The 26051-nt window shown below is 34.8% G+C and overlaps 2 protein-coding genes across 3 annotated transcripts in view; one reads left to right on the top strand and one right to left on the bottom strand.

Moving 5' to 3' along the window:
- The window catches only part of LOC125650821 (tetratricopeptide repeat protein 7B-like), a 26906-nt gene extending 17586 nt beyond the window's left edge, over nt 1–9320 (bottom strand). Inside the window, exons 1-7 of the mRNA XM_048879359.2 lie at nt 9180–9320; nt 6502–6650; nt 4511–4673; nt 2145–2367; nt 1836–1914; nt 1563–1693; nt 1200–1263 (exon numbers count right to left, since the gene is read on the bottom strand). Of these exons, the coding sequence (XP_048735316.1) occupies nt 1200–1263; nt 1563–1693; nt 1836–1914; nt 2145–2367; nt 4511–4673; nt 6502–6650; nt 9180–9300 (930 nt within the window). The 5' untranslated portion in view covers nt 9301–9320. The remainder of the gene's footprint in view (nt 1–1199; nt 1264–1562; nt 1694–1835; nt 1915–2144; nt 2368–4510; nt 4674–6501; nt 6651–9179) is intronic.
- A 148-nt stretch (nt 9321–9468) lies between these two features.
- LOC125650228 (ubiquitin-40S ribosomal protein S27a) lies at nt 9469–23234 on the top strand. Of its 2 annotated transcripts, none has more exons than XM_048878342.2 (5): nt 9469–9543; nt 13239–13304; nt 13471–13525; nt 14709–14926; nt 23062–23234. In XM_048878342.2, the coding sequence occupies exons 2-5, from the start codon at nt 13257–13259 to the stop codon at nt 23209–23211; spliced, it is 471 nt and encodes a 156-aa protein (XP_048734299.1). In that variant the 5' UTR covers nt 9469–9543; nt 13239–13256; the 3' UTR covers nt 23212–23234. The 2 variants fall into 2 exon arrangements, with proteins under 2 accessions (XP_048734299.1, XP_056022234.1); XM_056166259.1 differs by lacking the exon at nt 9469–9543 and adding an exon at nt 11903–12935.
- The last annotated feature ends 2817 nt before the right edge of the window (nt 23235–26051 follow it).

Raw genomic sequence — 26051 nt, 5'->3', positions numbered from 1 at the left:
TCTGATACAGATTCTAAATATTAGTAAATAAGTATTTTTTAATGTCAATAAAGAATATAATTGTAAATTGAATCTCCAAAATTTATCTGTGGTCCATGTACATAAATTGTTATAAAGTATATAAGTTACATGCCTATGTTGCAATACTTTTATGACACAGTCACCTTAATATCTAAAATCTAATGAAATAAATTGATATGGAAACTTGAAACATACAGTATACTGAGTAAGTTCAGAAGTTGGAGGAGCTGGAAATATTTTGTGGGGGTGTTTTCTTCTTTTTCTTAATGCATTGTAATTAGATTTGATTTCAATTCTTTTTGCTCCAAAACCTTATCCATCAATTGTAATATGAATCCATAAACTTTTTCTGCTGTATAACAGTGACCCGGTCAACAGCAATGTGTCTCATCTACGTCAGAGCACAGATGCATACTGGGAAATAATGGATGACCTCCATAAACCTTAACTTAGAGTGTTCAATTGATCAAATCTCGTAATAGAAGCAAGCAAATTAGATTTAGGCCACACTATTCAGTTTCAGGAGGTCTTTTAAGTTTATTATGCAACAAATATTTTTTTCATGTTCACTTCCTTTAAAGTCCCACCCCTCAAAAATAATATGGTAAAACATACTTATAATGAATTCATGGTTATTACAAAGTGATATCTATTTCCCTGTGAGAGTGAAGTTTGGTTATAATGAACTGTTTTTTGCTGGTCCTGGAGGTTCGAAATAACCATGTCTTACTGGGTTTTTGGGTTTTTTTAATTTTGTTTTCTCCCACACTCAACAATTTTTTAGTTATCTGGTGGCACCCAGTTTTTATTGGTGGAAGAGAGAACCCAGATACAATGTACCTGGGAGGAGACCACCGACCTTCCGAAAGTAAACTGGAAAACTTTCTCAATTACCGGCGCGAGCAGGATTTGAACCCGCGCCGACAGAGGTGAGAGACCATGTGATTTTAAGCACAATGCTCTAACACTCGGCCACCGAGGCTCCTCTGTAATCAACAAGTGAATCTATGCCACGTTTGATTTGAGCATTCCAAAAAGGGGAACCATTTTAGGAATACTCTTCCTTTAAAGTTTGAGACAAAAAGATGAATGAGCAGAGTGAAGGACAGAGTGAAAGCGATAGGGAACATGCCCCTCAAAAAATACGCAATGCAATCTTGAAATATATCTATACTAACAATTGCCTCCGACACAACAAGGAGTAATAACGCCTCTTCATGAAGTTCACCTGGAATAAATAAACTGAAAAGAGATTTATACTGTGCAAGAATCATTATCAATATTAAACGTAACAGAGCATATAGTATATCCGATTCAGAAATGGAACAACCAACATAATTTATAGTTTCCCATCATGATATCAATTCTAAAAACCTAGGCTAATTTTTCTCTTGTATCACATTCACATGTACAAGTAGCTGCAATAATGTAGCCCTCTCAGACTTCTTTATTTGTTGTTGCCAAAAATGAAAAAATAAAATCGGAGAAAAAAATCAGGGAGGGCTACATTATTGCAGCTAATGCATTGGTAAGTGACTGACTTTTCTCCTGAGTATTTCCTGGGAAGTTGATGATGTGAATGCTTTGATTTGGAATGGCTAACATCTATTGGGATATAAGTCGTCTCACACATGCCCCGAATTAATACTTCAGCTAACTGCCTTGCTAATGCCTGAATCAGATAACACAAACCATAAGTAGATGAAAAGCAAATCTGATACACATATAGAGGAATTCAACCATAAAATGTTAATCCCTTGGTCCTAAATTGAAACGAAATTTCAAGTTGAATATATAAGTTTATAAGATAATACCTGACGAAGACTTTGGGTGAATCTAGATTCTACAACTCTGAGCAGTTCCCTGAATCTTCCGACTCCTTGTTTGATGTTACTGAGCAATAAAACAAAGACAATATTTACCTATCATGTTGCACACCTATAGCTTCATACAAAAATTCAATGTTTAAACTCTACTACAGGATATGAATAAATTGTTGCCCCTGTTCTACTTTTAACTTCCTCAATGGGGATTCAAAACTATAAAAAAAAAAATTCTTTCACTTACAAAGTGTCTGGGCAAAAATAATTCAAGGTAAAAATTTCTTGGCATACAATATTTACCCCATTTTAATGTACATCAGTGGTGACTGTTTGATTGCATTTTCTGTGAGGATGTCTATTTCCTCGTCCCCGGATGAATTGTTCTGGGTCATTCTCTCTCTCTCCTGGATGTACAAAAGAGCTAAATCTCCCGCTGTCTCATAGCACTGTAGTACAAGTTTTTCCTGTTCAGCAGCTTTGAATTTACTTGTAGTGCTGGGGCCTTTGGATTCCAAGCATGCACCTGACATGAAAATAAAAAAATCTTAGTATATAGATCATTTTCAAACTTTACTTTTAAAATTACTTTAAATTCATGACATTCTAGCCATTTTATAATCCAGAAATACAAAGTCATACATAACATACACCTCATTCAGTCCAAACGTAACTTTCTACTTCACTGTCCAGTGTCTTCTACACATAACTTTCTACTTCACTGTCCAGTGTCATCTACACATAACTTTCTACTTCACTGTCCAGTGTCATCTACACATAACTTTCTACTTCACTGTCCAGTATCATCTACACATAACTTTCTACATCACTGTCCAGTATCATCTACACATAACTTTCTACTTCACTGTCCAGTATCATCTACACATAACTTTCTACATCACTGTCCAGTATCATCTACACATAACTTTCTACATCACTGTCCAGTATCATCTACACATAACTTTCTACTTCACTGTCCAGTATCATCTACACATAACTTTCTACATCACTGTCCAGTATCATCTACACATAACTTTCTATATCAATGTCCAGTATCATCTACACATAACTTTCTACATCACTGTCCAGTATCATCTACACATAACTTTCTACATCACTGTCCAGTATCATCTACACATAACTTTCTACTTCACTGTCCAGTATCATCTACACATAACTTTCTACTTCACTGTCCAGTATCATCTACACATAACTTTCTACTGCACTGTCCAGTATCATCTATACATAACTTTCTACATCACTGTCCAGTATCATCTACACATAACTTTCTACATCACTGTCCAGTATCATCTACACATAACTTTCTACTTCACTGTCCAGTATCATCTACACATAACTTTCTACATCACTGTCCAGTATCATCTACACATAACTTTCTACATCACTGTCCAGTATCATCTACACATAACTTTCTACTTCACTGTCCAGTATCATCTACACATAACTTTCTACATCACTGTCCAGTATCATCTACACATAACTTTCTATATCAATGTCCAGTATCATCTACACATAACTTTCTACATCACTGTCCAGTATCATCTACACATAACTTTCTACATCACTGTCCAGTATCATCTACACATAACTTTCTACTTCACTGTCCAGTATCATCTACACATAACTTTCTACTTCACTGTCCAGTATCATCTACACATAACTTTCTACTGCACTGTCCAGTATCATCTATACATAACTTTCTACATCACTGTCCAGTATCATCTACACATAACTTTCTACATCACTGTCCAGTATCATCTACACATAACTTTCTACTGCACTGTCCAGTATCATCTACACATAACTTTCTACTTCACTGTCCAGTATCATCTACACATAACTTTCTACATCACTGTCCAGTGTCTTCTACACATAACTTTCTACATCACTGTCCAGTATCATCTACACATAACTTTCTACATCACTGTCCAGTATCCTCTACACATTATATAAATACTGCATGTAGTTGAGGGTAACTTTGAAAATTTTCACCCCAAGAAAACCATTGTCAACCGAGGCGTAGCCAAGGTTGACAATAGTTTCTCGAAGGGTGAAAATTTTTAATGTTACCCACAACTACATGCAATATTTGTTTTATTATACTGAATGTTATATAAACAACAAAGCAGAAAGACTTACATCTGTTAACATTTGATCAATCACTGTCATACAATATTTTGTATAATGATGCTGGTATTTGCGTTTATTACAAATGCTCAAACAACGTCATCTAACAATCTATGGCAAACCGTACGTGAATAAATTTGACACATGTGATAATTTTTATAATATTACCCGTTGTCAAGTACTGTTACCCATTGCTAGATACTGTCACCCTGGAGCACATGGTTTGTTCTCAAAGGGTAACAATTTGTTTTTTAAATGCTTCTCGACCAATCAAATTTGAGTATTTACATGAAAGTATAATAAAACTTTTTATAACACTGTGGGTGACATATAACTTTAGAAGAGTAGAACTCAGCCAGCAGTTAAAGAGGTCTGAGTCAAACCTCTGATGGAGTAAGACTCAGGTACCAGTTAAAAGAATATGATGGGGAATGTTCTGAGAGAGTTTTACATTTGATGGAGAAGGGATCCACAAACAGCTGGAAAAGTATGTGGAATAAAGTTCTGAAAATGCTACTTACCTTTGATAGAATAGGACTCAGCCAGCAGTTGGAGCACGCGTGGTGCCATGTTTTGAGAGGGGACACTGTCTAAATCTATCCCATCGTATATACCTAATGCCTCATCATATGAACCTCTGCAGTAGTACAGCTTTGCTAGTAGAAGTTTGGCTTCAAATGACAACTAAAATGGTAATTAATAATAATTTTGATGTTTACAGGTAAATATGTTCTCAGTTTTAAAACAGTTTACCACTACATAAGTTTCAATGCTGCAACATCAAAGTCATTTAAAGACACTTGCTAAAAGTTAATTTTTGAACCACCTTTTGAGGATTTCCAATTTTTACAGTTTTTGACAAAATTGGGGCGAGTTGGAAAGTTTCCTTAAGGCCAGTTAAAATTAATTGATAGATTATCATCCCTGCCCACCCCTCAAAAAAGGGTCCACCCCAAGATTTTTTTTTATTTTCCCAAAAATTATGATTTCATACAAACTTGCTTCCCAGTGACATGAGTTAATGATTAAAGTCACAGAATGTTGGTTTTATATTGACTGTAGTGATGGGAATCGGCGAGAATTTCATAATCGATGATTGGTTTACTGTAACTAATTCTCGATTATAATCTCTAATAAAGTCGTTTATCTACTGAAAAAGTGTAAATAAATATTTTCTACGTTTGTATTTGTTGTTTCTATTGCTGAGAGAGTGTAAATGAATATTTTCTGTGTGTATTTGTTATTCTTCTACTATAGTCAACAGGATTTTTAGAAGGGTTTAAGCGCCAAACATGGATATCGTTTGCTTCGGTTATAAATTATTAATATCCCTGTATATCAAAGTTTCATGCCATTAATTTACAGTAATCCGGCATACATGTAATTAAAATTCAGGAAAGAAAAAAAGGAAAGAACATTTTATCAACAAACAAAAACCAAATCAGATTGAAAACATGTTATGCACGTGCAGATTGAGTAACAGTAACCTTCGAAAGCAGTTTAATCTACGTAATTCATACATGTCTTTGCTCGCATCAAGAATCTCTTTGATGGATGGTCACTTTGTTCATATGCCTGAATCAAAGTATGTCTATTTGACCATGCATTATTCCTCGGGGTATGGATACTTTCGCTATCATGTGCGCCGCCATTACAGTAAATTAGTTTAATAAATAGGTCACGGCAGGAATATCCGTGAAAAACTACAGCCGTTGAGAAAACAAAATCTAACAACCGATTAACTGGAATAAAATTTTCATAATCGAGCGCTTAGAATTTGCCAAAAATAGACTGATTTTCGATTATAATCGATGATTGGAACATCACTAATTGACTGATTGATTGATTGATGTTTTCCGCCTCACTCAACAATTTTTCGGTTATTTGGTTGCCCCCAGGTTTTATTGGTGGAAGAGAAACCCAGATACAATGTACCTAGGAAGAGACCACCGACCTTCTGAAAGTAAACTGGGAAATTTTCTCACTTGCCAGCGCGAGCGGGATTCGAACTCACACTGACAGAGGTGAGAGGCCATGTGATTTTGAGCGTGATGCTCTAACCACTCAGCCACGGAGGATTCTTTGAATGTTAACTCGATTAACACTTTGTGTGATGCCTTTTGTCGTTAATTTTTTTTCTCAGGAAATAAAAAAAAAAAAAAAAAATCCTCCCACCCGCCCCATATTTTTTTGTGATCCCAGATGATAATCTACTAATTAAGTTGAATTGGCCTAATATAGATACTTATTTACCAACATGATCCACCTAGAGCGAAAAGAGTTCAAATTATTATACAGGGTCTTTATACAGGAAAGCTCTGAAAACAAATACCTAATAAACTCTGATAATTTGATCATCTGGACTAAATTCAGTTTGTAATGTTGTTATTCTTACATGTTTTACATATTTATTTACATTTTGTACAAGATTTGAAAATAGAGAACTTTGATTTGTTTGTAGCAAGTGTCCTTAAAATGGTTTTTGAAATGAAGAGATAGAAATTCAGTTCACCTTGTTGATGCTGTTGGCTATATTGGAAAGAATTCTCTCCACCTCATTAAGCTGCTCACCGGCTTTGTCGTGGTTCTTCTCTAGAGGTATGTTCTCCTTCACATAATTTTCTAACGTGCTTTCTGCACTCATAAAACTCATATAAAAATCTGGGGAAATAAAACACTATTTTTAAAATCACATGAATGAAATATGACTTTCAAATGATCATTTAGTACAGTCTGTTGTATTTCTCCTTTCAGGTAATCATGTGACTGGTGTGGCCATACAATATACTTGTACATGTGTATGACAAACTAAACCCCGATACTATGCAAAACTAATATAAATCCATGGAAAAGACGTCACAATCCTCAGAGTCTGATAATAGTCATAAGTGGTATATTTTTGGATGGACAGAATTAAGTCTTAGTATAAGTGATGGGAAAATATAAAACTCTGTCCAACAAGAAAACTTGTAAGATTCACATAATATCTTGATAGCTTTAAAAAGCTATACATTATTAGCTATTTTAATATATGTATGGCTTGCATCTTATTCAGATTAGATGAAATTTGCATTTTGGTGATGAACTAAATCATTACCTACCACTGACATCACAATACACATTGCCTTAAACAAGCATTTTCAGAGTCATCTTTTAAGGAGCAGACAGCAAGAAATCTACTTCTTTTTTTATATGTTTTGGGGCTATATTCAGCATATATATTCAGTTATACAACTTGTTTTACTTATTTGATCGTTATTTAAATAGCATTTAGAGCAATATGGATTTTATGCTTTACAAAATAACTTTACCATTATCTTCTTTAAAAACTTAAACTCTGAATCAAAGCAATGGAGGTGAGTTATGGTCATCAAAATAATACGCAAGATCGTAAATACAGAGTTAGCGGAACTCTCTTGTAAAGATGTCCGGAAAAGCGTGTCGATTTTGGGCATTTTTTTGTTTATTCAAAACATGGGATTGGAAGACAATTTCACATCCATGTGCTTTCCGCAATTAAAAGCATTTTTAAATGAAAGGTGAGTAAAAACGTCTGGATACAGGTAAAATGAGCTCCTGAATTTAGCTCTCGAAGCTATATATTTTGACACAAGCTATTCTTGGCTTTGGGAATTTCCTGGCTGACAGCAGTGGGAAAAAAATCCACCACATTTACATTAAAATCTATCATTTGTGGATATTTCTGCGTATTATGTTTCTTTCTTGAATCATTACTACAGTCTAATGTAATGCAACGATAGTGCACCATTGTTAAAATCGGGTGAATCGATCACGACAAAAGTTTCAGAACTGGTATTATTTACGAACATGCCCAAATTCTCGCATAGTCTGGGTCTCGTGAGACTTTGAAAGGGGAAAGTAAAAATTAAAACCAAGACGGAAAAAGTAGTCGCGATCTTGCATATTACTGCTCAAATTAACAATTCACTTAATATATACATCACAGGGGCTAAGCCCGTTTTGTGCCCGAACTCTGTGATACCATAATCATAGAAAGGGGTCTAACTCTGACTCCCCCAAAAAAATCACCCACTCGCTTCAAATGCCTTTCTATATTTATGGTATCATAGAGTTTGGGCCCAAAACGGGCTTAGCCTTTGTGTACACATGTATGCTTCAACACAAATTATACACTTAACAGTCAAACTTTTAGTGTTCTATTAGTTTGAAAACAACTTGTCTATTGCGTAAATCCAGGCACATCTGATTCGAAACATCAGTTGAAGCATAAACCGTTACTGACTCCGGCATTTACACGTTTTCCAGAATCAAAACATGAATGCTTGCGAAGAAAAGTCGATGAGGGCTATGCCTCTCGATTTCTCTAAAGAGAATAGCCTCCCACCAAACACCAGAGTCACTACGCTGCCTCCATTTTGTACCGTGTAGCGGTCACTCCACCAAGTGCTGATCACGCTCGTCGTTGCTTAACTTGCGTGATCAAGAGAGACACTTTACCACATCACTAGAAAAGCTAGCGAGGCAGTATTAAGTTCCCCATTATACTGTCCGTTAAAATAATTAGATTGTTCAGAAAGTATAATTAATGTTTTTAAATTCCAGACAAGCTTTCTCATAGCTTCAAACGTTTTATTTTTGCTTGGTTTGAGAGAAGAAAAAACATTGCAGCTAGGGCATCATTATGTTATTCGCTCCGCGGAGCGAATTAGCCTGTATTCTACGTACTTAATCATAGCATTTATTCCGTAAATATGAATGCATGATTTTTGCTTTTATAAACGGAATAAATAGCATGATTATAAAAAGTCAATAGTTAACCATTTAAACCAAACATGTCAAACTAATTCGCCCCGCGGAGCAAATAACATGATTATGCCGCAGCTAATATGACGTCACAATTTGTAACTGTTTACACCAAGCGCGTTATATTTCCCGCGTTAAATGAAGAGGCGGATAAAAGTCGTGTTGCAAGATGTTAATTTAATGGGCTTTGCTCGTCTCAACGGTCACACCGTACAACATATTATGCTCAAAGCGTCAGGGGTTTTGAGTCCACTCGTGGGCCACGAGTGGACTCAGGACCACTTAAGCTGTGAGAACGCTAGATTTATTTATCGTGACGGACCTTTTCGTTAAAGCTACCTTAAGTATTAATGGCCTTAATTCTCTTTAAAAAATAACATTCATTTTCATCAGCAATGTGCTAACCTAAATGCTGGTGCTTATTTGCAAGTTGTTTAGCAACTTCCAGTGCCTTTAACCACGAGCTTTCCGCTCGGCACCTTTCAATCTCTGATTCTAGCCTGTTAAACTTTACTTTGGCAGCCATATTGTCGCACTGCCACCTGTTGATAGGAAATGGAGATATTCTCTATCCAAAATACTTTGTTTGTGTAAAGCTTAATAATTTCCAAAAGTAAATTTACTACAATTTATAGCAATTATGAACTCCAAGTGTCTGTCTATTAATGATATTTTTGTATATTAAAGATTTCGAAGCATATATCACTTTTGCTTTGAGGCTGTAATCGCACGTTTCTTCCTTTCCGTCGTACGCCATTATTGAGAAAGGGTACACATGGTTTCTTAACAGACTTTTCCCCTCGCAAAATATGTCTCAATGCACTTTATATAAGTTATGATATATGTGTTAAATGCGTTGTTACATCTAAAAGTGACTTAAATGGTGATTTCATAGGCTTGTAAATTTTAAACCTCCCAATGATGGTAAATTGAACTTAATGATTGAGCGCTGTGATTCGAAGATCATAATATGTATACGGTGTGACCGTTGGACCGAGCGAAGCATGTAATGGTCATTGGAGTGCCCCAAGTGGTAATCATAATTCCATTAAGTACGGTAGATTATGATTCAATTAAAAATATATATTTTTAATGAAATTTTCCTTGCGCTAAAAACCCAGTAAGATCTCAATATTCAAGGGGTTTATATGAGAAGAACAGTTTTACAGGATCCGCCTATTCATTGAACGCGGGAAATAAAACGCAAGGCGACATCAACTGTGCATTGTGACGTCACATTTAGCGTCGACTTTTTCTCTTTTTCAAAGCAAACAATTATAAACAACAATAATACATTCCGTATGCAATGAAAAAGGCCGTTATAAAACTAAACAAAATTAACCAATAAATTCAAAATGGTAAAAAAGTAACCGTAATTTTATCGTATATTCTCATTCAAAGAAACTCATGAACTCGTTCATCTATTTAGTCGTATTACGGTTTTATATGTAATTATTTGCTAAAACCTGTTATAATGATAATTATACTATTCACTTTGAACAAACTGAGTGTTTAAATTACGAATTGCACGTCAGAGTCTTCTATTATTGGCATTCAAAATAAAACACGAATAACTGTTGAAGCAAGTAATGAAAAAATAAATGGCGGCGCCCATATGGATCACGAAAATTTCTGTGAATGTATATAGAGATTATCTCTTTCTCTTTTGCTGATTTTGACTTTTTTCTTTTACATACGTGTTACCTTTAGAGCCTTGCTTCGCGGACGGGCCTTCGGCCCGTCCGAACTTGCTCGGTATAATATAATCCATATATGATATTTTAAGATTATAATCAGTATTAGAAAATACACATGGTTTTGATCGAGACGAGATAACATTTTTCTTCAAACCAGAGTTTAAATATGACCAAATCTCCCCTTCTATATTTCTTAACTTTCCTAGTGAGCATTCCGAACAAGAAGAGATGGTATCACTCTCTGTTTATCTGAAGAAAAACTTTCAGACTAGCATTAGGTTTTTGAGGCATTTCTGTCTTGTTGAAATAATTTTTGGCTTCATTTTATATTGATAACAACAAGAAGCCATATAAATCTGGCACCTTCTAAATCTTTAGTCTACAAATTTTTATTTTATAGACAGCAAGGAAGTTTGTACAACATCACATGTTTCAAACATGCAAATTTTTAAATATTGTCATCCCTTCCCATATTGTACACTACAAAATTGTTTTTATAACATTTCAGTATATTGCAAAATTAATGTAATTGGCTTAAGTAAGTTTGGTCCTACTTATCAGGGATCGAAATTAACTTTTTTCCCTACCAGCAAATTTTAGTTTGTTGATTATTTCCAACTAGCAAACTTGAACCTTTACTAGCATTTTTCAATCAGTTGCTGTTATATGGCAATTTAAGAAAAAAATCATGTCCCTATATCAAAATAAAGGGAAAATCTTCTTTCAAGGGACTGGTTAACGAATTTTGAAAAAAAATATTTTTCAATTTTGATGTTAAACATTAAAAATGTAACTGATTCAATGTTGACAGCCAAAATTTTGACCTTCAGAACGCAAGAATAAAAGCAATATTTTAACTTTTAGATGACATATTTTACCCAAAGAATGCTTGAAATGTGACAAAACAAGTAATAACTTCTCTAAAATGAGCTTCTGTGATAATGTATAACCCTAATTTTTATGTGAAATCTATTAAAAACATAAGGGGGGCCTCCGTGGCTGAGTAGTTAGAGCATCATGCTCAAAATCACACGGCCTCTCACCTCTGTCGGCGAGGGTTCGAATCCCGCTCGCGCCGGTAAGTGAGAAAGTTTCCCAGTTAACTTTCAGAAGGTTGGTGGTCTCTTCTCAGGTACATTGTATCTGGGTTCTGTCTTCCAACAGTAAAAACTGGGCGCCACTAGATAACTGAAAAATTGTTGAGTGTGGCGGAAAACATCAATGAATTTAAACACATTAGACAATAGATTTTGATCAATAAAAGTGAAAAACAAAATGGGGAGGGGGGGATCGTTAATCAGATTTATCATTTAATGAATTATCAGACAACATACATGTATCATTGGTGCATGGTGAGGGTCATAGGGTACGCTTGTGCGGCATACTCGCTGTCCAGAGATCTACCACCTATTTACAACATCATTTGCAGGGTTCGAAATTACCTCATGTCCGTAAGTCCGAGACTAGTAAAAAACATGTCTGACTAGTAAACTCTCTATAGCACTAGTCTGTACGGACTAGTGAAAATCAATCTTGAATTGGTTAAGATTTTAGCAAGATATGTCTGAGTCTCTTAGATGTTTGAACTTGTGGTCGATTACCTGCATGGTTACGTGTTTGTGTGACTATGACATCCTGATCTTTCAAACACATGGAGTGAGTTCAAGACCGCTGTTCTTCGAACGAGCACAAAATCTTGCCGATTCTGAACTCCCGAGTACGCATCACGAGAACGGGTTCAAGGTGCAAGAACTGCAAGTAGTGCGATTCAAGAACAGGCACGTTTGTGCGCACATGTTGTCGTCATTCGCGACTCTAACACAGTAGTTCGTAACACTATAGCTCATGACTCGGTCAATCGAGTAAATTTTATTGACTTTATTGATAAAATTTCGACTACTGTGACTCTAAGAACTGAGCAGGAAAACAACTGTCCTCGAACGTCGATATCGAACGTACTTATGGACGTTTATAAAAGAATTAGCTCGGGGGTTACTGTATGCTTCTTGGAGATCTTGAATGCAAAATAAAGTATTGTGGTCTTTTTCTTCTGTATGTGTGAGAAACTGAATTGCTTGCAACTGTGATGTGTTTGCTTTCATTAAATACTATTGAATAAAATGAAGATCATTTAATATGATATACTGGACGGACTAGTGAAATGCATTGCGGACTAGTGAACATCAATAGTGACTAGTCCATACAGACTAGTACTTGAAAAAGTTAATTTCGAACCCTGATTTGGTTTGAAATGTTGAAGACTGTTAGTGCCAATCCAATCGATATGTTCAAAACTTTTGGAAATTTTATCTAAAAAAATTCTAGTTGTTTGTACAAGTGTTTGACTTGAGAGTACAGCAGGACACCGCCTGAAGCAGTAACACTAACACTTTCATGTGTTGTTTCATGTAAACACAGACAAGATCAACATGCTTGCTATTTAGACGTCTCTGAGACGCTTGGAGTAAGCTATCTTCGACATCACTAACTTAGATGACCTTGGCCTTAGTTATTTATTCAATCCACGTTTACTTTTTCAATACTTTTGATTCATTCTGTAAAGCATTTCTATGCACAAGACAAAATTATTGTAAACTTCAAAAGTATAGCCAATACACCAAGGAAATCCAGAAAAAAAATCCCTTTTTTTTCACTCGTAATTTAAATTTTGAAGTCACATATAGTATTTCCCATTAATTTCGTTGCCTTACTTATGACGCTTTTTGTGATCATATGTTTGCTAATTTGTTGATGTTTCTGTTTTCAGCGTTGCATGATCTGAAACATGCAGATCTTTGTTAAGACCCTCACGGGTAAAACTATTACCCTAGAGGTAAGTATGTACATGAATAATCCTATTTTCAGTTTCAAGTCCTTGGAAGTCTTATGTCATGCTTATATTGTGTTTTTAACAATTTGATGAAATCATTTCAGTGTAAGCAAGAATTTCACTGTATGCCACTTGAAGCACACTATACACTTACAATTTGTTTTTATAGGTTGAGCCCAGTGATACTATAGAAAATGTTAAAGCCAAGATTCAGGATAAGGAAGGTACAGTATAGTTTACATTTTCCGCTAGTGTTCAATTTTTCTAAATGTTTTGAAAAAATATTGTTTTATATACAGTGAAACTTTTCTAAACCGGCCGGCTCTTAGACCGGAAAAAACGGTCGGTTTAGAGGGATGGCCGGTATACCAAGAATTTAGCAATTATAGACGTTTTTTCTCAATATTCACAAAGTAGGTACTGTTCACTTTGATCTGGTGATCTATTATCAATTATTGGTGGAGATTAAATCCACTTGTACCTAAAGATAATTATGAATTACAAGAAATATTCTCACTAAAATCATCTAATTTTAAACTGAAAATCTATAACAGAATAAAGAAAACACAGAGGCCTATTATTGGAATTCCTCTTACCTATAAAAACTCTGATTACATTCATCACTTATGTCATTAACAATTTTGTTTTGACGTTTTTAAAAAGTACTACTTAGTAAATATGAAATTGTAATTTTAATATTTCTTTGGAATTTTAAGTCTATGGAAACCAATAAATTAATCTATCTTTTAATAATTATCATTAACAGTCATGGGTTTGTTCTTTATTAACTACCGCTTATATCCACGATAGTATGGGGAAACAATATGGCATTTGATACTGTATTCATTCAATATGTTCCTAACTGTTTTTACATTTTGTACAGAATTTGGAATGGTCTGTTGGATTAGCTAAGTGTCAATTAACACACTTGACAGCACAGGTAAACAATAGAAATTAAAGAGGCCACTAGTGTTTTTCACACCTCCAGTTGATGATTTCCCACCTGGCCAGTCTGTCAGTCAGTTTGCACATCAACCTCTGGCCAAAATGTTCTTATCTTCAAAAAGTGGCGGGTATGTTAAGAGTAATTTACACATGTTTGTTAACAAATGTACTTTAAAAAGTGGCCGATGTCCGGTTTTCAGGGGTGGCCGGTTTTGTAAGACTTTCTTTGTAAGGAAATGTTAAGATTTCTGTCAGAACTTTGAAAATCGGCCGATATTCAGGGAGAACCGGTTTTCTGAGGGGCCTGTTTGGAGAAGTTTCACTGTATATGGAACTGTGGAATCAGATTAATCAACAACTTCTTTTCACATGTCTGAAGATTGTTATGTTCTATATAGTTTTCTACTTTGTTGTCTCCCCATGGCGTACCTCTCGACATGCATCATTATCTTTCACCTCTAGGTATTCCCCCTGACCAGCAAAGGTTGATCTTTGCCGGAAAACAGCTGGAAGATGGAAGGACTCTGTCTGACTACAACATCCAGAAGGAGTCCACCCTCCACCTGGTTCTCCGTCTGCGTGGTGGTGCCAAGAAAAGGAAGAAGAAGAACTACACCACCCCCAAAAAGAACAAACACAAGAAGAAGAAGGTCAAGTTAGCAGTTCTCAAATACTACAAGGTAAGTCAAATGGTGAAATTACTGCAAACCCTAACATTGTACTTCAAGGAGATTGTAACAGTTTTAACATCCAATAGTTCAGTCTTCAAAAGCGGATCTCGTATTCTTGAAGTGAATATTCAAGCATTGGACAGTGCTTTGAAGTAGTATAGTTCAATTTCTTCAAAACAACTTAAACAAGTAGGGTTGACACCTTTTAGTAAGTAGAATTAAGTACGATTTCACATGAAATTGAACAAAGATAATTCACTCCACATACAATTTTATTAAGCAAGCAAGGGCTACAAGTACGATTTTCAACACAGCAAGTTTCTATGACATTTTAGTACCAATTCAACAATGCATAGAACACCTTTTTAAAAGTTTGAGTTTTAAACAAAAATTTAGTGCACAGAAGTATGAAAGTCGGTATTCATGGTCGTACTATTCACACTAGAATTTTTAAACAAAAATTTTAAATATTGTGAATTGTTTCCCCTATTCTGTTTCTCCATTCATCAGCAAAGGAGTTAATCCTGCGAAAACATCCCACCAGAACATTTGACATTAAAATAAGATTGACTCGAAGCAGTTAAAAATTTCTGACATAAGTCTGGGGAAAGAAGAGAAAAATAAGGATATTGTTAAAGAAAAAATCTCAAAGACATATTTTTTCCATTATAATTAAAATGATTTTTCTCAGTTTGAGGGGAAAATGTTGCTAATTTTTCCCAATTCAGAAGAGGGATAATAAAGAGGAAGAAAAAAACATCACTACTAAATGAATCCGATTTATACTATGCTGTATTGGTTTTTGAGCCACTGATCAGATCTTGCGGTGATGACAATCTTAGGACACCTAAGAAAATCCATGATTTCAAACTTTACAGTACTGAGCAAGAATCTGATCACACAAACTTTGTGGGACAATATCTGTAAAGTAGTGAATGTATGCTATGATATCAGTATGTACTCGGCCATGGCAGTGTCCTGAATTATATACTGAAACTTGGAACTGTAGATGCAGACATTATTTAGCAGATATTCATGAAAAGAAATTCAAATTCATTATCATTTGAAGATGAATGTAAATTTGGAAATTGGTGCTGTAAAAACTTGGATAACCGATTTTTTTTCCAAGTGCATCATGAATAAAGATTTTTATGTGATTTTCAATATAGTTTGTATTATGATATGACACACCACACCACAAAGTTACCTTAATTATTATAGCAATTTTGTTTATTTTTCAAGTTAGTCAAAAGTATATGGTGCTATTGAGAGTATATGTAGAGCACAACCAGTAACCTAATTGACAATGATGTTTATTCATAGAACTGCTATATATATTAAACTTGGGGGGGGGGGGGGGGGTCAAGAGGAATTCTATATTCAAGGTCTTCTGAATATTTATCAAAATACAACATTTCTCAATAAAACCAGCCACACTTATAATAAATTTTTTTTTTGGTTCAATCCCATTTTGGATGCTTTGAAGACTTAACAGGCTATTGGAAATTGATTGTTTATACAATAAGTTTAAACTCAATCCATACTAAATGAATTAGATTGAGTGTTATATACTGCATTGGTTTATGAGTCACTGATCAGATCTCGCTGTGATGACAAACTTAGGACACCTAAGAAAATCCATGATTTCAAACTTACAGTACTGAGCTAGTATCTGATCACAAAAACTTTTGTGCAGGAATAGACATTAACTTTTTATCCCACTGTAAAATCAAACTTTCACTTGTTAATGAAGAACTTTGTTGTCCGAAATATTTTCACTTTAATATACCTTTCAACCAGTAATTTTAATGATCTCCTTTTACATGGTCAATCACAATCGGTAAATAGCCTTGTTTTCCTTTTTACGCTACCAAATGTAAGAGCTAGGTTATAACCGTGAATTACATATACATAGCCAATTATTAATGATTTCTTAAAAGTTTATGATGTGTCTGACACTGGGATATTATTGTAGTTGAGTGCAATTCATGGCTTTAAAAACAATCGAGTATCAAAGTTCTACACCATGTACATCTGAAAATTAAACAGGCCAAGGTAGGGAAATAAGTCGTTTCACTGCAAAAAATGGACAGAGTACGTGTTGATATGTGTATATGATTAAAAAATTTACAATGAATAATTCAATTACAAAGTGTAACAAATTAGTTTTTAGTCGTTAACTCGACAATAATGTGCATAGATGCTGACTATTCTGTAACTTGTAACATAGGTAAGAAAATACAAAGTACTTGTGATAGCGCTGAATTTCTTACACAAGGTACAGACTACACTGCTGTCATTATCAATTAGAACCATAGATTAGGATTGTCATGCTACATAAAACTCCCATTTTCTTTCTAATTGGAACTATTTTTTCTCAACATTTTTTTTTTTTTAAATTGTTTTATTTTCTCACAAACATGAATAAGATAAAGTTGTACGTGGGATAGTTATGTTATTAGGAACAACTTACTGATAGAATAAGATATGTTATGATATACCAGAAAGGGACCTTTAAAAATCGATTCTGTAAGGGGAAAAAAATATTTAGCTGGACTTTATTTTCTAAAATTTATCAACCTTAACACAATCAAAATAATCACATTTCATACTAAAATAATCACTGGCCTCGGGCAATCTGACAACCTTTGTTGATCTCTGTTGTGGTAATCTGTAAAAATGTGAATTTGGGTTATAATTGTACTCGGCCATTGCAATGAGAGTTCTGGAAGTGTAGCTGCATATAGCATTTTGCAATTATTCATGAAAAGGAATTGGTATTCTTTATCATTATGAACATAAATTTGAAAATGATGCTGTAAAAACTGGGATGTTTTGAAGGTAATGTTCACATAAGATAGTTTTAAAAGGACGGTAAAATCATCACTATCGAGTGAATCGTATCGAGTGTTGTACTGTATCGGTTTATAAGCCACTGATCAGATCTTGCTGTGATGACAAAATTAGGACACCTAATGAAGTGGATGATTTCAAACTTGTTACAGTACTGAGCAAGAATCTGATCACACAAACTTGTGGGACAAAATCTGTGACATAGTGAATGTGAATTAAGACGAAAGGAAGAAAAATCTTGAGTTGTAACTAGGATTTAGTCTGAGATTTTGTTTTGAAAAATCCAAGCCAGGAACCATAGCTGCATATATAATTTTGCAATTAATATTTAAAAAATTAGAATTCTTAGCGATTATAGATATGAATTATTTCCCTTTCAGGGGGAGACAATGCTTTTGTACTTTCTGTGAATCCATTCGTCTGTCACAAAATCTTATGAACGCTTCCCCTCCTATATGGTTTATCAGATAGGCTTGAAACTTTGTACAATGCCTCATTGCCATTTGTAGATGTGCATATTGTTCGGACAGGAGGATCCAGTTATTTCCCTAAGGATCTAAGAGGGGAAGAGGATGTTAAAATAGCTTGTGAACACTTCTCCTTGTAGATGGCTTATCTGATAGATTTGAAATTTTATACGATACTTCAATGCCATTTGCAGATGTGCATATTGTAGGAACAGGAGGATCCAATTGTTATTTTCATAAAAACAATCTCTAGTTTGTATTTGTTTATGAGCCACTGATCAGATCTCGCTGTGATGACAAACTTAGGACACCTATGAAAATCCATGATTTCAAACTTACAGTACTGAGCTAGTATCTGATCACAAAACTTTAGTGGGACAATATCTGTAAAGTAGTGAATTTAGGCTATGATATCAGTATGTACTCGGCGATAACAATGAGATTCCTGAATTATGTGCTGAAAATTGGAACCATAGCTGCATAAATCGTAATGAAATTATTCATGAAAGAAATTGAAATTCATTACCACATGAACATGAATTGGGAAATTGATTCCATAAGAGCTTGTGTAACTGATTTTTTCTTGGATCTTTGGTTGACTTGGGGCCCTTTTATAATTTGAGATAAAGGTCCTAGTTCATGGTTTCACTTTGTAGCTTGTACAATATGACACCACAAAGTATGTTATAGCAGTTTTATCTATTTCTCAAATTTGCCAAAAGTGTATGGTGCTATTGAGTTTTATGTAGAGCACAACCAGTTTCTTTTTTTTAAATGAAAAATGATATTTATTTTTTTTTCCTTATTTTTATTTGCTGAACATTAATTATATTTTAATTATGCCGGATTATTGTCAGTTAATGACATGTGACTTTGATATACGGGGATATAACTGAAGCAAACGATATCCGTTTTTGGTGCTTAAACCAATCTATAAAATCTTGTTGACTTTTATATATGTAATTAAATGATATAAGAGAGTAAAAGAATAACAGATACAAACAGAAAATATTCATTTACACTTTATCAGCAATAGAAACAACAAATATAAATGTAGAAAATATTTATTTACACTTTATCAGTAGTTAAATGACTTGTATTATAGAATTTCTCTATGTCTGATTATAATCGAAAATTAGTTACGGTAAAACAATAATCGATTATGAAATTCTCACCGATTCTCTTCACTACTGTATTAGATATTTATGCTTTAAATTTAGAGTTTGAACTAGAAATTTAAAGAGCCATTTATACGTATTATACAAGTGAATCAAGTCCTTCCGTAGTTGATTACTTTTATTCAATCCAATTTTGGATGCTTTGAAGATGTAACAGACTATTTGATGTTTTTCTCTCATTATAAAAGTTTAAATTCGATCACTCCCAAATGAATCTGACATCTACTATGCTGTATCGGTTTATGAGCCACTGATCAGATCTTGCAGTGATGACAAAATTAGGACACCTAATGAAGTGAATGATTTCAAACTTGTTACAGTACTGAGCAAGAATCTGATCACATAAAGTTCTGTGAGACAAAATCTGTAGTGTCAGAATGTGAATTCAGGCTTTTGTATATACCCTGACCTGGAACTGTAGCAGCATAAATCATTTTGCAATTTATTTTTTTTAAAGAAATATAATTCTTTGGAAATTAATGCTGTAAAAATTGGGATAAAAATTTGAAAGGCAAGGTTCACATAAGATTGCTTAGTTTTTCCCAATTCAGAAGGGATGGGTGATAGTGTAAAAAAAAAAAAAAAAGGGGGGGGGGGATCACTGTCGAATAAATCAGATTGAGTATTGTACTGTTTTTATTACTTTATGAGTCACTGATCAGATCTCGCTGTGATGACAAACTTAGGACACCTAAGAAAGTCCATGATTTCAAACTTACAGTACTGAGCTAGTATCTGATCACAAAACTTTAGTGGGACAATATCCGTAAAGTAGTGAATTTATGCTATGATATCAGTATGTACTCGGCCATGGTAGTGTCCTGAATTATATACTGAAACCTTAGCTGCATAAATCATTATGCAATTATTCTTGAAAGAAATTGGAATTCTTTATATAGGACCTTGTAGTAATTTGAGATAAAGATCCCAGTTGATGGTTTCACTTTGTAGTTGACAAATTATCAGTATAGTGCATCATGAGTAAATATTTAGGATTTTGATGTAATTTTCAATATAGTTTGTATAGTATGACTCCATAAAGTATGTTATTGTCATAATTATAAAATGAAGCACAAACAGTGACCTAATTGACAATGAATTGTGATGTTTACTTCAAAATATTTCTTTCTTAAAAGTTTTTTTGGATCAAGAGATGTTCATATATACTCAAGATCTTTATAAAGTTATATAAACTCTAAATCTGACTATTTTATTTTGTTGTATTATGATAGTTTATATATATGTAACTTTAGCCATAGTCATTGATAAAATTGAGTTTTAAGATTTTATCAAAATAAAGATTTTAGTTCTGTTGGATATATAGCATTACAATGTATATAGAAATCAATTTTTGTACAGGACGACAATAATGTAATTTTGCTTCATTCAGAACGGCTGAGCCTTTGGATAGGTTTTCTAACACAAATATTAAAAGAAAAGTTTATAAACCGTATGTTTTTGTCATCACAATTTTGCAACAAAAATTTTCGACACCAAAATGACATCTAGTATTTCTTTAACATATGTACCCAAGAAATCAAAACCAGCTAATTTCCATGCCCCTTTCTTCAAATAAATGTGCTTCGTTGAAGAGATGTTTTGTAGATTAATAATTGTATGAAAATCTGTATTAGATATTTATGCTTTAAATTAAGTGTTTGAACTAGAAATTAACAGAGCCATTTTATACGTATTATACAAGTGAACCAAGTCCTTCTGTTGTTGATTTCTTGTATTCAATCCAGTTTTGGATGCTTTGAAGATGTAACAGACTATTTGATGTTTTTCTCTCATTATAAAAGTTTAAATTCAATTTCTGCCAAATGAATCTGATATCTACTATGCTGTATCGGTTTATGAGCCACTGATCAGATCTTGCGGTGATGACAAAATTAGGACACCTAATGAAGTGAATGATTTCAAACTTGTTACAGTACTGAGCAAGAATCCGATCATGTCAAGTTCTGTGAGACAAAATCTGTAGTGTCAGAATGTGAATTCAGGCTTTTGTATATACCCTGACCTGGAACTGTCACAGCATAAATCATTTTGCAATTGTTTTTGGGGGGTTTTTTGGGGTTTTTTTTTTTTTAATAGAGTGCTTTGGAAAATAATGCTGTAAAAATTGGGATAAAAATTTGAAAGGCAAGGATCACATAAGATTGCTTAGTTTTCCCCAATTCAGAAGGGATGGGTGTTTGTGTAAAAAAAAAAAAATGGGTGGGGGGGGGGGCAACACTGTCGAATAAATCAGATTGAGTATTGTACTGTTTTTATTACTTTATGAGTCACTGATCAGATCTCGCTGTGATGACAAACTTAGGACACCTAAGAAAGTCCATGATTTCAAACTTACAGTACTGAGCTAGTATCTGATCACAAAACTTTAGTGGGACAATATCCGTAAAGTAGTGAATTTATGCTATGATATCAGTATGTACTCGGCCATGGTAGTGTCCTGAATTATATACTGAAACCTTAGCTGCATAAATCATTATGCAATTATTCTTGAAAGAAATTGGAATTCTTTATATAGGACCTTGTAGTAATTTGAGATAAAGATCCCAGTTGATGGTTTCACTTTGTAGTTGACAAATTATCAGTATAGTGCATCATGAGTAAATATTTAGGATTTTGATGTAATTTTCAATATAGTTTGTATAGTATGACTCCATAAAGTATGTTATTGTCATAATTATAAAATGAAGCACAAACAGTGACCTAATTGACAATGAATTGTGATGTTTACTTCAAAATATTTCTTTCTTAAAAGTTTTTTTGGATCAAGAGATGTTCATACATACTCAAGGTCTTTATAAAGTTATATAAACTCTAAATCTGACTATTTTATTTTGTTGTATTATGATAGTTTATATATATGCAACTTTAGTCATTGATAAAATTGAAGATTTTATCAAAGTAAAATTTTAGTTCTGTTGAATATATAGCATTATATAGAAATCAATTTTTATACAGGACGGCAATAATGTAATTTTGCTTCATTCAGAACGGCTGAGTCTTTGGATAGGTTTTCTAGTACAAATATTAAAAGAAAAGTTTATAAACCGTATGTTTTTGTCATCACAATTTTGCAACAAAGATTTTCGACACCAAAATGACATCTAGTATTTCTTTAACATATGTACCCAAGAAATCAAAACCAGCTAATTTCCATGCCCCTTTCTTCAAATAAATGTGCTTCGTTGAAGAGATGTTTTGTAGATTAATAATTGTATGAAAATCTGTATTAGATATTTATGCTTTAAATTAAGTGTTTGAACTAGAAATTAACAGAGCCATTTTATACGTATTATACAAGTGAACCAAGTCCTTCTGTTGTTGATTTCTTTTATTCAATCCAGTTTTGGATGCTTTGAAGATGTAACAGACTATTTGATGTTTTTCTCTCATTATAAAAGTTTAAATTCGATCACTCCCAAATGAATCTGACATCTACTATGCTGTATTGGTTTATGAGCCACTGATCAGATCTTGCGGTGATGACAAAATTAGGACACCTAATGAAGTGAATGATTTCAAACTTGTTACAGTACTGAGCAAGAATCTGATCACAAAGTTTGGTGGAACAGGATGCATTCACTACTTTTATTTACTACTTGATAAACTATTTTATTATCTGTTTTAGGTGGATGAGAATGGCAAGATTACCCGTCTGAGGAGGGAATGTCCTAATGAGGAGTGTGGGGCCGGTGTCTTCATGGCCTCCCATTTTGACAGACAGTACTGCGGGAAATGCTGCCTGACTTATGTATTCAATAAACCAGAAGAGAAATAAATACGTCTAGGGACAACCTCACATTGTTCTTACATTTATCAAATATGACACAAAAGGTACACGATATAGGTAGAAATAGAAAATACTGCAGTACATCAAGAGCCTGCTTAGATTATAGAATACAAGTTTACTTTATAAATGTGAATGGAAAATTGCACATTGTTAACTTCTTGATAACTACCTTTCCAATTCGTTCAAATTTTGGTATACTAGTGGATTGTCCGAGTTTGACCTATATGTGGTACTGAAGGCCACATCAGTGAGGGTTCTTTATCGTGCCCAGGCCTACTGTGGTTCGTTTCTTATCTGAATGACCTGTGATTTTCACTTTTAATGCTGGGCACTCTGCATCTGCTCGCCTAAGTGTTGACAACCATTAGAGCTCGGATCTAATTTTGATTAGACTGGGCAATCTGAAAGGAAAAGCAACTACCTTGATTTTGACGACGTATTGGAATTGAGAATTGAACTTGGGACCTTTTAGTTGTAAAGCAAGCAGTTGAACTGAAAGGGGGCTGAAAGTGAGCTGTTCTGATTGCATGTTGTATGTCTGAACTTTTCACATTTTCGACTTCTTCTCAAGAACCACTGGACCAAACTTTGTACAAATCATCCTTGGTTGAAGGGGATCCAAGATTGTTCAAATAAAGGACCATGCCCCCTTTAAAGGGGAGATAATCACAAAAATAGGGTGGTGTCGTTTGAAACCAGAGCCAACAAAGCTGAAATTTGCATGAAAGCTTGACATAGTGAAGATTCAAGTTTGTTAAAATTATGACCCCCTGAGGTAGGGTGGGGCCACAATATGGGGTCAAAGTTTTACATACAAATATATAGGGGAAGTCTCAAGAACCACTGACCCAGAGAAATTAACATTTACCTGAAAGCTTCATGACAATGTGGACAAGATTGTAAAAATCATGGCCCCCAGGGGGTAGGTTGGGGCCACAATAAGGATCAAAGTATTACAAGCAAATGTGTAGGGAAAACTTAAGTATGGGCCAAGGTGACTCGGGTGAGGGATGTGGTCCATGGGCCTCTTGCTGAAACTCCATTTGGGCCCAGGATGAAAATTTAGAAACAATAGTCCAAATCTACAGAACACTGCCAATCACTTTCCAAAAGATTTGACTATTGCGTGAAATGGAAGGAGTTGTTGAAACCAAGTTTTTGTAGGAAAACATCGTTTTCCTACCCCCAGGGTGAAAATGAAAATTCCAAAACCTCATTGCATATCAACAGGACACCACTAATCATCTTCCACACAATGATTTGGCTATGCGTAAAATGAAAGAAAAGTTCTGGGAACCAAAGGAACGTTTTTCGACCCCCTTTTAGGGTAAAAATGAAAATTCCAAAACCTCATTGCTCAATCTACAAGTCGCCACCAATCATCTTCCAAAAGATGAATTAGCTATTGCGTAAAATATAAGAGTTCTGGAAACCGGGTTTTTAGCTCACCTGTGCTGAAAGCTCAAGTGAGCTTTTCTGATCGCCTGGCGTCCGTCGTCTGTAAACGTTTTCGACTTCTTCTCCAGGACCACTGGGCCAATTGCAACCAAACTTGGCCAAAAGCATCCTTGGGTGTAGGACTTTCAAGTTTGTTCAAATGAAGGGCCATGCCCCCTTCATAGGGGAAATAATCACAAAAATAGGGTGGTGTCATTTTGAAGTCTCAAGAACCACTGAGCCAGAAGAGCTTACGTTTACATGAAAGCTTCCTAAGATAGTGCAGATGTTAAAATCATCACACACACCCCCCCCCCCCCCCCCCGGGGGGGGGGGGGGGTAGGATGAGGCCACAATAGGGGATTGAAGTTTTGCATGCAAATATATAGGGAAGATCTTTAAAAATCTTTTCAAAAACCACTGGGCTAGGAAAGTACAAAATTGCATGAAAGCTTCCTGACATAGTGCAGGTTCAAGTTTGTTCAAATCATGGCCCCCGGGGGTGGGATGATCAAAGTTTTACATATAAATATATAGGGGAAATCTTTAATCTTCTTTTCAAGAAACTGCAGCGGTGTCCAAGAGGCTAGAGCGTTTGCCCCGCATGCGGAAGGCCGGGGTTCGAATAGAGACAGTTTCATCGCCAAACGCTCGGTATCAGGTGTGAATGTCACGGATCCTCGGATGCCCCATGGCACACTAATGAACCCTCACTGCTCAATGGTCGTAAGCGCCGGGAATAGGCCTAAATTTGAAGCCCTTCACCGGTCTTGGTGACGTCTCCATATGAGTGAAAAATGCTCGAGCGAGACGTTAAGCAAGATACAATCAATCTTTTCAAGAATCACTGGGCCAGAAAAGTTTACACTTACATGGAGTCTTCCTGACATGGTGCAGATTCAAGTTTGTTCAAATCATGGCCCTCGGGGGTAGGATAGGGCCCATAATTGGGGATCAAATATATAGAAAATATCTTCTCAAGAACCATTGGGCCAAAGAAGTTTGCATTTACATGAAAGCTTCCTGACATAGTGCAGATTCAAATTTGTAAAGATCATGGCTCCTGGCGGTAGGTTAGGGCCACAATAGGGATAAAGGTTTTTCATGCGAAAGACTTTCGAATTGATGGGTAAAATGTAAGGGAGAAGTGGCGCTTTCTGCTAGCCTTCTATGAGCAATCGGATGCTATAGGACGTCCCCTATAAAATTCATAGTACATTCTGTTCCGATTCGAAATAGCTCTTTAAACTTTTAACATGTTTTAAGTGCACAGAGAATAGCCCTAATCTTGCATTTTATAAAGGTGGCGTATAAGGGTAGGCCTACAAGTGTAGTGAGTGCACAAAAACGACATGGATATACCCACAAAACCAGTATTCCTCTATAGACGC

Source organism: Ostrea edulis, chromosome 5 (genome assembly GCF_947568905.1).
Source record: "Ostrea edulis chromosome 5, xbOstEdul1.1, whole genome shotgun sequence".
NCBI lineage: Eukaryota > Metazoa > Mollusca > Bivalvia > Ostreida > Ostreidae > Ostrea > Ostrea edulis.
This window is presented reverse-complemented; position numbering and strand designations above follow the sequence as displayed.

Coding starts and splice junctions, on each gene's coding strand:
- LOC125650228 (XM_048878342.2), top strand. CDS start 13,257: ATGCAGATCTTTGTTAAGACCCTCACGGGTAAAACTATTACCCTAGAG. Junction 13,305..13,470: donor GTAAAACTATTACCCTAGAG/GTAAGTATGTAC, acceptor TTGTTTTTATAG/GTTGAGCCCAGTGATACTAT. Junction 14,927..23,061: donor CAGTTCTCAAATACTACAAG/GTAAGTCAAATG, acceptor TATCTGTTTTAG/GTGGATGAGAATGGCAAGAT.